A 15,227-nucleotide genomic window follows, 5' to 3' on the forward strand; every position below is an offset into this window, starting at 1 on the left:
ATACTCCGCATCTTCTCAGCCACAGCCCTGCAGATACAATCTGGCAATATACAATATTAACTCCCACATGACGGACAAAACCCAATTTACAGATCCCCATTCTGTAATTAATATGCTTGGTTGTGGAATATAACACAGTGTAGAGGATCTTTTGCTGTATATATAATTCCCTAGGCTTTTTATACAACTGAGATTCCAGAAGTTGATCTCCGTGTGTTGGTGGGAGACATGAGGTAAATCATGAACGTCAGGGAGGAAACTCCAAACAGCCCTATGTCTTTTGGATTCAGTTCCATCAATAAACCTTAAATCAGACTTCCCAGAGACTTTGGTATTAGTTAGTCTTGTATGTGTTTAAGACTTTATTGTTTAAGCCTGTCACTGGGATAGAGATAACCAACAAGTGAAACACTTTTAAAGGAGCTATCCACATATATATGACATTAATGTATTAGCTGAACATGCCCCATTGCTAGTTTTGGCAATGGGCGGCTCAGGGGCAGTTCTTCAGTTAGGAATCTACCGCAATTCAACAGGAGCCTTTTCACAGATAATCGGTAGATGTTTTTTTTTCATAATTTTGGGACCCAGAACGATGGGATATAAGATATCAAGTCGGATGAAGCAGGAGAGTTAAGGCGCAAACGTCCTACTCAATTGCTAGCTGGGTCACTCCCCTATTTTTAACATGCATAGGAGATATATAAGGCAAACATTACAGCTCAAATACAGTACTTAGCACTGTTACAGGCATTGAAATAATAAAGGGGGTCAGTCACTTTAGAGGTTGATGAGTAAGTCACTGATGTATATAGGGAGGTATACAGAAGGACTTGTCACCATTTTGAGGCCATAAATATTTGTCTCCTCATCTGGCACAAGTGTCAGTTATTATTCAGGCTCAATTTATTTTTTAACTTTAACTTTTTTTTAACCCCAAAGTCAGGGAAACAGGTGTGAACAGTTATCGGGTATGTGTGGGATAATTCCGCCAGTGAAAATTAACTGGTCTAACTCAGGTACATGACGGAGAGGAAGTATACACTGCAATGACTTGTAGTTCATTTTGGAGGGGAGGGGGGAGCAGCGAGTCCTCTGGTGGCACTGTCAGTCAGCCAGGGGGGAGATCTATGTTCGAATCTTCCACTGTTAGTTTGCCCAGCCCAAGTGAAGAGGAACTCACCCTCTGCGCACTCCGTCCTCCACAGCTCAGCTGGCCTTACAGGGATCACTTATACACAGCAGGTCTCTCCCTTGCCGCCCTACTCGGGAGATCTATGCCCCATATGGCGGAAAAAAAAATCAGGCATAAACAGCCGGAGGCTGAGCGCTGCACCTTCACCCACAATATATCGGAATTTGGAGGTAGGCAAACAGGATAATTGATAGGATGTAGCAGGAGAGATATGAAGTGCTCGACTTACTCCATAGCTGGTTAGGCCACGACCCACAAACGCATACATTTTAGCCATCAGTAAGTGGAGATAACACACTGATCCCATTCTTAGGCCTCATACCCACTTTCTCTGTGAATTATCAAATATTCTCTGTGAAGAGTTAATTATATGAAAGTGCAAAATCCATACCCTAGCAAACTTCTATAGAAATATTTTTATTTAGGACAAAGACCCTAAACAATACTGGTGGACTTAATTTTAAGGCCTCCTATTGCTGAAGAGAGGTGAAGATGACTATGAAGATGTGTGTAAGGTTCTTGGCCTGGTCACTATGAAGCCAACTGTCTTAAAGTTAACAAGACGATATTTAGAGCAGATTGCAGAAGAATAAGCTCTTATGAGAGAGAGAGCGAATACTCAAAGTATAGCGAGAGAGATCTCTATAAAAGCATTGTAAAGCTTTTTGAAAAAAGTTTAATTCATAAAATAAGGGCATTTATAGATTTAGACATACTAGTGGGAAGTACATAGCAAATGTTGCAATTTCTTGTATTGCAATGTTTACAGTTTAAACTACTTTAAGGACATGGCCACACAGACACATATGATAATGACATCACTACTCACTGGTATTTGAGAGACCTATTTAAAGTGTCAAAACACAGAAGGAAAAAAAAAAGTTAAACAAACTTGTACATCATACTCCTACATCATACTCGTACATATTCAGAAATACATTGCTTTAAATAAAATGTTAATATTTATGATCTTGTGTGTGTTGTCGTAATATGTGACCGCAGATGTAATCTTTAATGTCAGAGGATGATTGTGTGAGGTCAGTGATGAGTGATTTAATAATAGGAGAAATGTTCTGATACCATCACTTAAAACATCAATTTTGGCATATGGTTTTATGAATGATGGCATCAGAATATCCTTGATGGCGGTGCCAGGTAAAGTAGGTTTAAACAGAACATTAAAAATGCTAATTGATTCACAATTCTTGAATTTTGTTGAATTTTTTGATTAGATATTTTGTGCCTTTTTTTCATCTTTTTCTTTTCTAAAAAAAAAAAAAAAAGGTAAATTTGTGGCAAACATTTGTCAGTTGTGTGTAGTGTAAGGCAATCTGTACCTTACAACTCTGTGTGCCTCACAAAAAAAAATTACATTAGACGACCTATTTTCAGAAACAACTTGCATAAAATGATGACTATGAAGAGGAAGAGAAAGTCACAACAATCTATGCAGCTGGAAAGCCATGCCCTTTGTAAATCAGAATTTGTCCTTCTCTGAGCGCTGCCAAGTCACATTGCGCTCAGAGAAGACTTGGTGTACATGGCCGCAGAGAGATTTTTAATGAGTTCTGCTCTAACAGCCAACAATGGCATCTAATTGACGCACCAGTTTGCAAGGAGCAGTACATTCTAGAGAACCAAATTTAAATTTGCTAACAGGGAAACTGTGATCATTTGATCAAGAGGAGTCAAGCTTGGAGGTGGCAAAGAAGTACTCAGAAGGAAACTGATCATACTTCAGTTCCCCTCTGAGTAAATGTGAAGGAACAGCAAGGTAGTGAATAAGAGAGTAACAATAAAGGATGGGCTTCATGATAGAGGGAGTTAATGATAGGATACTACGTCCAAATTACACAATATGCGCAGCCATGACTTGTGCCTCCTTACATCTATAGAGATGTGTTAACTTAGGTCAAGTACGGGAATGGTGAGCTTACATACTTTCACTCTAAAGGTAGAGACCGCTGTGAATATGCCTGTCAAGAGGCATATCTGTTTCACACTAGGCTATGACAGGCTAGGCTGGTGGCACTATTACATGGGAACCCACAGTCATAATATCAGCGAGCCCTAGCCTGTTAATCATGGGGCTGAATTCCATAGTAGTACCCCTGGTGTGGCAGAACCCCAATGAACTACATTGCTACAGTGTAACTTACTGATAAAACAAAAAAAGGTCAATAAATTACATTGTAGCAGTGTACTTCATTGAGGATAAACCCACTATGGCATATTAGCATTACTAGCCAAAACAGAGCAGGTTTCCCCTCGCTCTGATCAATTGGAGGGAAGGCACTATGTACTGTACAGTACCCGATAAGCCGTCCTGTTCGTCATTCCCGTTGCGGCTCCGCAGGGAGCAGATCTGCATTGTGGATATGGTTTTTTATTTTTCCCCCAAAAGGATTAAAAGCAGGAAAGCGAGAGGAGGACTAAAACATTGGTAAAAGTGTGTGAGGGAGCGTTTAGTTTCATAAAAAAACATTTTATTAAATATTGTGAGTTTTTATTAAACAGTATTTTTTCTTTTCAATTAGCTTTATACACCAACAATTTAAAAAAAACTCCCCCCCCCCCCACAGAATTGTAACTTTTATGCACCCCCTAGCTTTCACTTGTGCTGCACGCTGCTTTCAAAAATTGTAGATGGCTAGTAGGATGTGGGTATGTGGGTGTGGAAAATCAAAACAGAGATCCTGTAAATCGTGATTTGAAAGCAGAGGTGTAATACACACTCAGTTATGATGAAAATGAAATTACATTTTGCAATTTAAACTTTTACATAAACATTCCATTGCACATATATTTTACTAAAGTACAGTAAATATTATAATTCTCAATGTGAATGAATTGACGATTACCTACCTTAATACTATTTTTAAAAAGAAAGCCCGGCATAGAATATCCTCTTTTTTTATCTAAAGGCTCGCTGAAGATAACCATTTGTTCAAAAAGGAAGACCCGTCTTTCTTTACACCGTGGTAGCAGTCCTGTGTCTTGATCGGTGACAAGAAATGTATCCTGAAGCAAAAGCTTTCCTTGGGCTACAATTTTGCCCTGTGAGAATGGGAAGGTTGGGTAAACAAAGAAAAGTAGTATCATCAAAGTGAAATATTGGTGTTCAACTTGCAAAGCATGGCATTGAATCACATTAAGGGGAAGAAAATAAAATATTAAAGTAATAAGGAATAAACAAACTTTTTTAAAAATAAGTGTATAATATGAATATGGTAGACAGTACTGTAATACAGTCTGAAAATTAACAAATTTGAATGAAATGATCTTTACTTTTTGTATACCAAAGAAAACAGCATGGTTGGGAAATTACATTTTTTAAAATCATTACTCAATTCTCTCAATCTCCGTTTTTGTTTTTTTTAGTGATCTACACACCAATTGACAATTAATCTATCCTACTAAAGTATACTTGCCTACTTTCAGTAGGTGACGTCCGGGAGAGAGGCATGACTAATGGGTGGGAGGGGGCGGGGCCAAAATGACAAGCTTTTAGGTGCCCCGCCCCCTCCCGCCCATTAGTTACGCTCCTCTCCCGGACGTCTTTAATTGTGCAAAACAACAGAATGGAAGTAGATACATTTCCAAATATGAAAAAGTAAATAGATTTTCACAGATACATTTTCATATATGTACTCATTTATAGGTTATCTCCATAAATGAGTAACTAAAAATATTATTTAATTAAATTGGTTTTCTTTAACAGATGGGTATACATATACAAACATTGTTCTTGCTTTATAAAATCATTGTACATCATGTATGTGTCAGGATTTCAACCTCTCCTTGACTCTGCCCTTGGGGGGATATTTGGGGATGCCCAGGATTAGACCTCATAACATAAGTTAGTATTTATACTGTCCAAACTAACACTTAACTTTTATTAAGTTTTACCGGTAATTTTCTGGGACTGCTTTAGGCATACTACTCAACATTGTCCCAGAGTTACATCGGAACAAATGGATTGCACATGCAAAAATGGGCATGGACATGCAGATAGGCGAGAGCCCAACGCTTCAGAAATGCTGGGCTACCCTAAACCCTCCGCCTAAAACAGCTTTGAATTGCCACATACCAGTGGCAAATGTCCATAGCACTAGCTCACCAACATACCCTCCCAATGTCCTGAGAATCAGGACAAATGTGCTAACTGGCTGAATGGCAGTTGGGAGGTATGGTTTAGGAATGGCCACAAACGAAAACTCTCAATGAATATATTATTACTACCTGACACAGATAAATTATACAAGCTGTGGCTGATACAATTTTAAGATTTAATTAGATACAGAACCAATGTAATTTACAACCCTGCATTCAACCCATTCCAGATAGTTAGTCAGTTAGTCTGGATCAGCAACAAATAAAATGGTGCTACTTTTTTTTTATTTCACTGAGTTTTCCCATTCACTCCTTTCTTGGTAATGTTCAAATCCCCAAGAGTAGTAGTAGCTGCACAGATGAACTAGAGTTACATATTAAAACAAAAAAAAACATGTTAAAAATAACAATAAAGATAGATAATAACAACATTACGTCAAACCCCTGCAGCCGTCCAACATTCATCATGTCGTTACACCGTTTCGGGATAATGCACATGACTTCAACAGCTCTCTAAAGCCAAAAAATAAAACATGCATTATTAGTATTTAAGTATCAAAAAGGAAAATATAAAAAAAAAATATATAAATTAAAATTAAAACAAATTTAAATAATAAAAAAAGACATAACATAAGTGGTGTATTCATTTTGAGTAATTTCTATTTGTTTCAAATTCACATTATTTCCCATGTCCATTTTTAAAATGGAAAATAAAATGTACAGTTAATATATAATTATTATTAAACTATTTCTACTTTAGACTTTGCAAAATAGCTTTTTCAGATGTCAATTCTATGCATGGAAGGACAACAACAGAGATGCATATTTCAAGCCTGCTCAAGTACCTGAACTTTGTGCAATACCTTAAAAAGATAAGAAATAAAAATATATGTGGCACACACACAGGGCCGGTGCTAGGGTCCATGGCGCCCTAGGCATTTTTACAAAATCGGCGCCCCCCCCCCTGGAAAAATCGGCGCCTTCCTCCCTCCTCCCCCCGTCTTTCCTTACCTTGTCTCACCACCGCCACCTCTCTGCTCCGTCTCCTCCCCTCCACTCACTAGTGTCAGTGAGTGGAGGGGAGGAGACGGAGCAGAGAGGCGGCAGTGGTGAGCAGTAGCCTCTTCCCCCCTTCCCGTGCATCTGAATGCTGTGCGGCGGCCGTGACAGGTATGGTCAGCGGTCGCCGCACAGTTTTAAAGTCATTTACCATTCTGTGGCGCCCTCCAGAGCCCGGCGCCGTGGGCAAGTGCCTAACCTTGCCTAATGGGAGCGCCGGGCCTGCACACACAAGTGGAGTAGTACTAACAAATATAATCCAAGTGAAAATGCAACTGAACTAAATGAACTAAAACAATCTTTAATAAATATAGACTAAATTGAACACTGTTGCTTTGTTATAATTTCTCAGTTATATTTTTACTTTAGATTTCAAGGCTCAGACAGGGACTTCATACAGGCATCAATCAAATTAATGGGCTGAGTACAGGCAACTGCCCCTACCTATCTGAAGGCAGTGAGCAGGTGTCTGAGCTCAAGAGCTGTAAACTGTTAGAAACAATATGTACACCACTGATTCTCAATAAAATGGAGGAATGCCAAAAAGATGAGGCATAAGTTATTACTCCCACACTAGGTTTTGTTTTTCTTCTTATAAAAAAAATTATTAATATTAACATTTATTTATAAAGTGACAGAATATTCCATAGCGCTTTACAACTGGGAACAGCACAGTAATAAAACAAGATTGGGTATTACTGACAGACAAATAGGTAAAACATCCCTCCTAACAAGTTTACAATCTACAGAACAACAGGGGTTTGACACATGAACAAAGTGCTCTATATTGCATATTGGTCCAGCCAGAAAGTACTTAGTGGGCTATATTGATCCAATCACACAACAATGTTGGTCAAAGGGAAAGGGTGTTGATTGAATACAGACAGGAAACATAAAACTCTTGTGTGAACTGGGTAGAGGGTGGTAAAATGGTACCCTAGGGAGGTTAAGAGGGTGGTTGAGGAATTTGATAAGCTAGTCTTAAGAGCTGGGTTTTCAGAGACTGCTTGAAGGTTTTAAGACTAGAGGAAAGTCTTGTTGTGCAAGGGAGGGAATTCCACAAAGTAGGTTCAGCCTGAAAATAGTCCTGTAATGGGAGCAGGTAATGTGTGTGGATGAGAGATGCAGACCTTCTGCAGAGCGGAGGTGTCGAGTTGGGAGATATTTTGAGACAAGTGAAGAGATATCTTGGTGCAGTTTTGCTAATGGCCCTGTACGCTAGTAGAAGTAATTTACATCTGATTTGGTAAAAAAAACAAAAAAACAGGCTACCAATATAGAGACGGACAGAGTGGATCATCAGTGGAAGAGCGTTTTGCTGTTTCAGGTAAGACCAGTAAGGATAGTATTTCAATAGTCACAAGGTGGGAGGTAAGTGCATTAACTAAATTTTTTGTAGTGTTGTGTGTAATCTGTAAATATTTCTTAAATGTATGTAACATGATTTTGATATAGATTGGACATAGGAAACAAAGGGTAGTTTTGAGTCAAGGATCAGACCAAGGCAGCGAGATTGAGGGGTAGGAGCTATTGTAATTTTGTCAACAGAAATGTCAGGTAGGTAACATTTGTTGAATGTGGGATTCTTATTAACTCTAAGTTTGACAGTTTCAGCTAGAAAGAGGACATATAAGATGAAATAGCAGAAAGACAGTCAACAACGTTGGCCAACACAGATGGTAAGAGATCCAGAAAGCATAGCTAAATTTGGGTATCATCTGCATCGAGATGATACTAAAACCCAAAGTAGCTTATTAGTTTTCCAAGAGAATTGATACAGATAGAGAAGAGCAGAGGGCCTAGGCCTGAGCCTTGTGGTACTCCAACTGATAAAGGAATCAAAGAGGAGGTGGATCCAGAATAAAGAACACTGAAAGAGTTATTAGATAGGCAAGATGAGAGCCAGGATAGAACAGTGTTCTGTAGACATAGGGATTAGAATGTTTGTATGAAAAGAGAGTGCCCAACAATGTCAAATGCAGCAGAGAGATCCAGGAGAATTAAAAGCAAGTAATGGCCTTTAGATTTAGCTCTTTTACTCTGTGGAGTGCTGGGAATCAAAGCCTGACTGAAGCGGGTCCAATAGGTCGTATGAGGAAAGAAAGCGTGTGAAGCGGCTAGTGTAGGCAAATCTCTCAAGAGGCTTGAAGGGGCATGGGAGCTAAAAGAGGGGATGGTAATTTGAGAGAAAGTATGGGTGCAGATTTAATTTTTTTCAGAATAGGAGAGACCACTGTGTGCTTGAATAATGATAGAAATATATCAGTAGAGAGAGATTTTACAGATTTGAGTTTAAGTTGGGATAGGCACAGGAGATCAACCTATTTGTGAGGGCATAGGATCAAGAGGACAGGTAGCAGAATAGAAAGATAAGAAGAGAGTAGACACTTCATCTTCATTTGTACGATCAAATTAGGAAAATGTGCAAGTGGGTGTAGGGAAGGAACTGAGCTGGATATTTGTCGAAGAGGAGGATACCATTTCATGTCAGATCTTATGAATCTTGTCCTTGAAGTAGGAAGCCAGATCTGGGGGCACAGATTGTAGCGGGAGGGTTGAGAAGACATTGAATTGTAATGAGTGTATTAAACAGGCATTTTGGGTTACACCAGTGATGTTCTGCTTTGTGAGAAAATGTTTTAAAAATATTGATTTTCTTTAGTGTGCAATGATTGGCATTTTACTTGACATGGAGTGTGAAGAGTAGTTGTAGCTGATTCAACAGTTTGATGATCCGAGAGGAGAAAAGGAGTGAGAGGAGGAAATCAGAAACTGAGCATAGTCTACAGAAAACAAGATCAAAGCAGAGGCCACTCCAATGAGCAGAGGCGTCAGTCCACTGGGAGAGCAGAGGGAGGGATTTAAAGATGCTAGTTTTGAGGCGCAGTCAGATTTTGGATTATAAATGGGGATGTTGTAACCACCCATAATGATAATAAGGATGTCAGAGGATAAGAAATCAGGGAACCAGGCACAGAAATGTTCCATAAACAGGGGGAGGGGGGGGGGGGTTTGAGGGAGGTATGACAGATCATCACCATGTATAGAGATTGGGATGAAAATCCCAATAGCATGTACTTCAAAAGATGTGAACATGAGTGATGGGACATTTCGCAAGTAATAATAAAACCAGAGAGCGGGAAAGAGGACATAAAAGATGAAATAGCAGAAAGACAATAAATAACGTAGGCCAACACAGATGGTGAGAGCAGGGCTGGATTAAGGCTCTGGGGGTTCCGGGGCACTTAAGCCGGTGGGGGGGGGGGGGCTTATGATGTAATATGGTTATAATTTTAGACAAATTTCTAGACAACTACACAAGCAATACTGTGTGCACTACTGTTAGAGGCACACATCTCTGCCTTTATGAGCAGTACGATGTAAAGCGAGACATACCTCCCAACTGTCCTTGCAGTTGGACAAAATCCTGACTAAGTGAGAAAGGCACCCAAATTCAGGACTGTCCCACCAGATTCAAGACAGTTGACAGATTGTCCTGCTCCCTCCTACCTGTTTTTGTCACTTTCACCACTTGTGGTTGCTGGTGTTTTTAGCTCAGTTGCTGCTTGTCTGGATCCTGGAATGTTGGGGGCCCTATTTGAAAAAAAAAATATGTACATTCAATTTAACCTATTTCCCTCCCTCCACACAGCCCCAGCAATAAATTAATGACATTTACATTTAATAAATATAACCATTTCCCACAACCATCCGCAGCATTAAATAATTCATATTCACATTTAATAAATAGCCCTCCTTCTCCCCAAACTTAGCCCCCACCCACAGTCTACTATTAAATTAATAGGTCACCTCTCGTTACATAAAGAAAAACCCACTCCCCTTCCCGCATTACATTAAGAAACCCTTATTACTTTAAAACAACCCCTTCTTCCCTCATTACAGTAAGACAAATTCCCCATTTCCCTCATTACAGTAAGACAATTTCCCCCACTTCCCTCATTACAGTAAGACAAATCCCCCTCTTCCCTCATTAGATTCAGACACCCCCCTCTTCCCTAATTAAAAAAACTTCCCTCATTACTGTAAAAAATAACCCCTTCTTCCATCATCACAGTAAGACAAATCACATCTACACCCACCTTGCTTCATTATATTAATACAAATCCAGCACCCCTCCCTTATTACATTAAGAAGATAACCCCCCCCCCTCCCCTTCTCACACACAATTGCATTCAGCAGTGCTGTGTAGGAGCCTCCTCTGTCTCTCTGTCTCCCATGTAGTGATGGGTAGTTCACGAATGATTAGTTCAAATGAACTAATCTTCAAAGTGAACTAAATCATTTAGTTCACAGCTCTGGCAAAGATTAGTTCACTAGGAACTAAAACAAGGGGGAGGAGTTAGAGATAAAGCCGAGCAGCTCTAGCAGCCTCACTCACTGTCTCATTCACACTGGCTCTTTTGTTTCTATTCAGCTCTCTCATTTAATACTCATGAGTCAGTACCTCTAAACTACCAAAGGTGGCACTGCTGTGCTCAGACATTGTGTGAGACTCTGGAGCTGATCACTGACTATGAGTCATTCTCCTTGCTCAGGAGTTCATTAGTTCATTTCACTCACTGACTCATACGAGTCTCCAAATCATTTCACTCTCTCTGAATCATTCCCTTCCCTGTCAGCTCAAGACACACTGCACTGCTGAGTGCTGCATGCTATATACTGTAGTTCCGTTTACTGCACCATATATACAAGGGAGATGTAAGAGAGATAAAGTGGAAACATTGCCCATAGCAACTAATCATTATCTGCCATTTTATAGACTCTGCTAGATGAATAACAGAAGCTGATTAGTCAACATTATGTTGGTTACGTCTGGGAGTTCCTGGAGTGGGGTATGGACGTAGGGGGCGGGGCTTTGTGAATTGTGCCATTTTGGCCCCGCCCTCAGTTACGTGGTGCCTATTTTGGGTCCTTTTACAGCTGTAAAAATTCCCCTAAGTTAGATCTAACTGAGCTAAATGAACTAAATGAACTACTGAGTGAAATGAACTACTGAGTCAAATGAGCAGGTGCGGGCTGGCATAGTACAGCCCGGGGGGGCACACAGGCGGCCGGATCACGACAATCAGGAGATTTTGCATATGAGGGGCCGGCCGGCCCTAACAGCGCTGAAACTGAGCGGCCAGGGGGACCGATGCCCCCCTGACCCCCGGGCCAGCCCGCCCCTGCAAATGAGTGAAATTAACTACTGAGTCAAATGAAATGAACTAATCTTTTGTTTGAACTAGATCAGAATGTACTAATCTTCAAAATGAACTAGATTTCCCATCACTACCAGGGTTGCCAACTCTGAAATGAAAAACAAGCAACCGCTTAGTGAAAAACAAGCCCAAAACAAGCCCAAACCATTTCTAAAAAGCCCAACTTACAGGGGACCGTCCTTTTCTATAACACTAATTTCTACACTGAATCTCCATTTAGAAAACCTTTATAAACACAAGAGGACACATTTATACACTGATAGGGCAAATGAAAAAGCAAATGCTGTAATTTAGGACACCGGTATGTCTATCCCACACAGCCCCATGATGTAACAGTATGAGCAGCTTACTGAATGGGAGGGGAGGGTGTTATATAGCAGTGTTACCTGCTATAAGTGCAGCGATCGTGTGTCTGTCTCAGATCCGTCTTCCTGTGATTTATTCCACGTCTTTATCTGACTCCGCCCACCCACAAAATTGCCACTTTATTGGAGGAATTCTCTTTACAACCCGCCCACCAAAAAAAAAACCTGAATGCACCAATCACAAAATGGTAACAGAGAGAAAAACACCCCCAAAAAACAATTATGCAGCCTGAGGACTTGGAGAACGTGTCCAAGCCCAAAAAAAGCTACCCGTGGCAGCCCAAAAATACTTGCAACTCCATAAAAAAAGAAGTCCAATTCCGCTTGTTATAAGCGGAATTGGCAACTATGATCACTACTCGCATGGGACGGCAACCGGTCATGTGACTTGTCAGAAGGAGGCCAGAGAGAACGATTCCCAGAGACACACAAGGAAGACAGGAAGGACTGACACAGATACACACACATGTAAAGCAGGGAGGAGATACACATAAGGTAATAGGGGGAGGGGGGGAACGGATCAGCTGCAGGTCTTTTTTTTTTTTTTTTCAATTGCAAAAACTGCAGCTGTCCTCGGTCGGGGGCCCTGAGAGAGGGGGGCCGGGGCACATGCCCCCTGTGCCCCCCCTTAATCCGGCTCTGGGTGAGAGATCCGGAGAGCATAGCTCAACACCGTGTGCATCTGTGAATAGTAAAATCGTACTCCAATCTAACTGAACTACTAATTGAACGACTACAGATAAGAATTTTATTCAACATACACATTGAACTTTCACTATTCAGTATAAGTGAATTAATGGATTACCCATATCGACTCTTTATTCCATTACATCTTTATACAAGTTTATTTTGAGAATAAATTGACAATAAGACTTTTTTTTTTTATAGCTGTAATAACCATGCTGTCGTATGTAAGTTACTTATGAGTCACATAAAACCACAAATAAAGTAAAACCCTGAGAGGGAGACACAAAATTACGCTTATCTTTTGAATGTCTATAAATTCATCCTGAGAGGAGTGTTCGATACTTTATGGAAGGGGTAAATGCTAAGAATCTGTTTTGTTGATCCCTTAAAGTTTATAATAATATCCATACAAAAACAGAACCAGACCCTTCCATTCCTAGGCTTGCTGGAGTGCTTAAGAAAACCCCTAATATAGTGAGAGGAGAGCTCCCCCAAATGGTTAATAAATTGCAACAGGAGAATGTCACTTTTTTTAGGTCATTTGGAGTATAAAACGACACAGCGTGGTTAAGATACTATTTTGACAAGTCATGTTTGGTCTATTAAGAATAAGGACCTTAAGACCTGTTTGCCTGTAGAGTTTTGTCTGTATGGCTGAGAAACAGATAGGACCTTATGAAAATCTCTGACTAAAGTGGATGAAAATACTCTACCCCTATTTTGTATTACACAGCCCTGCTTGAATGACAAAACAGATATAGGGAGACTAGGGAGCAGGCTACAGCAGCTTTAAAATGTCCTGTCTACATTTTCATGGGAGTCAATTCTGATTGAGAATTTGTTCATACGTATGTGTAACAATTTCTGTATTTTATTCCTTTTTATTTTGTAAAAAACTATTGTTTACTATACATGTCGTTTTTATAAATGGTTTGTATCTTGTTTATTATGGAAAGTACACATTCAATAACGAACACTTAATAGGGTAATGTCTCTGTGGTTTTACAAATTCACGTGCCAGACATTAGCTTGCTATTAGAAGACTACATAGCTGAATTAGGGGAGATCATTTGGTTTATGATAACTCTGATTAAAGTAAGTTGTGAAAGATTAGTTGAGATAAAGCAGAGATAAACTGAAGGCATTCTGAGTAAAGCTGGGTACACACCTATGCAATCCTTCTTTAGTTGCAATTTCTGAAACGATTGATGAGCATGAGAAATCATGTGTACACAACCAAAAAATTTACCTTCAAATCTGTGATCTTCATCTCTCATAACCATCTACTAAAAAGAACCAAATAAAAAGATGTGATGATCTTTTTCACATGATCACATGATCGTGGGAGTGCACACACTATTGCAAAATCTGAGCAAACGGTCCTGAATCGTGTGATCTGCACAATAATTGCATAGGTGTGTAACCAGCTTAAGTTTGTCAGTTCTTGAACCAAACCTTGGTGGTTCTAAAAATGGTAAGGCAAAAGGCAGAAGTGTGAGATCGATAATAAGGAATTTCAACATTTTTAAACAGACCAGGTGGTTGTTTTTCATTAACCCTTTATCAAACACACATTACACAGGTGAGTGCTGGATTTTGTCACTTGCTATACATTAATTTATTTAGTTCTTAGTCACCATTAGCACCTACTGGTGCACCTCATTAAACAATTTTATATATTTTCTCCATGCGAGTTCATTATTATACAAGTGTGGATCAATATTGAGCTGTTTATTTGCATGTTCCATTGATGCCTGGTTATGTGCTGTGCCTCTTTTCAAACACCACAGTATATTCTTTTATACACTGCATTGTATCTCTCTCCACGCCATTGGGTTTTATTTTTGCACTTCTTGTACCCATTCAAATTTTTACTTTAAATTAACTTTTTATTTTACTTAACAAAAACACTGTATTAAAAACATTTTTATTAACATTTTACAGTAATTTTTAGAATGTTTTTAGGAAACAATCGTTTGGCTTAAAAAATTATTTAAACTATAAAACACTTTTTTTCTTCATAAAAAAAGGTGCCAATTTTGCCCTACTTTACTGCACTTTCAACTTATACCACTTTCACATTGCCCCCTTGGCAATATCCCGAGTATATAAACCCCGGATATTGTTGTAGGACATAGTTTCCCACCCCTGCAAATTCCCGGGTTGACCGGGTTCACAATGAACCCGGGTCTGCCTGGCAACATCACAAGAAGAGCTTTGATGGGCTCCTCTTGTGATGTAAGGTTTTCTTTTTTTTCACCAGATTGTTACTGAACATGTATAAATATTTAAAAATCTCTCAAAGAATTTGAGGTATTCTTCATCATCATCATTTATTTATATAGCAGCACTGATTCTGCAGCGCTGTACAGAGAACTCATTCTTATCAGTCCCAGCCCCATTGGAGCTTACAGTCTAAATTCCCTAACATACACACACATACAGAGAGAGGGACACTAGGGTCAAATTTTGATAGCAGCCAATTAACCTACTAGTATGTTTTTGTATTCTTTCTTGAAAAGAGTAGTCTAATGTCAAACTAGCAACAGTTTAAAAGTTGTGCTAAAGAATTTAAAGAAGAATTAA

The 15,227-nt window shown here is 39.5% G+C and overlaps 1 protein-coding gene across 8 annotated transcripts in view; it reads right to left on the bottom strand.

The window, feature by feature from the left end:
- TRIO (trio Rho guanine nucleotide exchange factor) overlaps positions 1-15,227 on the bottom strand; it is a 535,982-nt gene that overhangs the window by 145,669 nt on the left and 375,086 nt on the right. For all 8 annotated transcript variants that reach the window (XR_012692805.1, XR_012692806.1, XR_012692804.1 and 5 more), the window contains 2 exons: positions 5,744-5,821; positions 4,061-4,252 (listed from right to left, as the gene is read on the bottom strand). Coding sequence is in view for 4 of the 8 variants with exons in the window: in XM_075212723.1 (XP_075068824.1) it covers positions 4,061-4,252; positions 5,744-5,821 (270 nt within the window). In the remaining 4 variants the exon portion in view is untranslated. The remainder of the gene's footprint in view (positions 1-4,060; positions 4,253-5,743; positions 5,822-15,227) is intronic.

The sequence above is a fragment of the Mixophyes fleayi genome, chromosome 5 (assembly GCF_038048845.1).
Source record: "Mixophyes fleayi isolate aMixFle1 chromosome 5, aMixFle1.hap1, whole genome shotgun sequence".
Taxonomy (NCBI): domain Eukaryota; kingdom Metazoa; phylum Chordata; class Amphibia; order Anura; family Limnodynastidae; genus Mixophyes; species Mixophyes fleayi.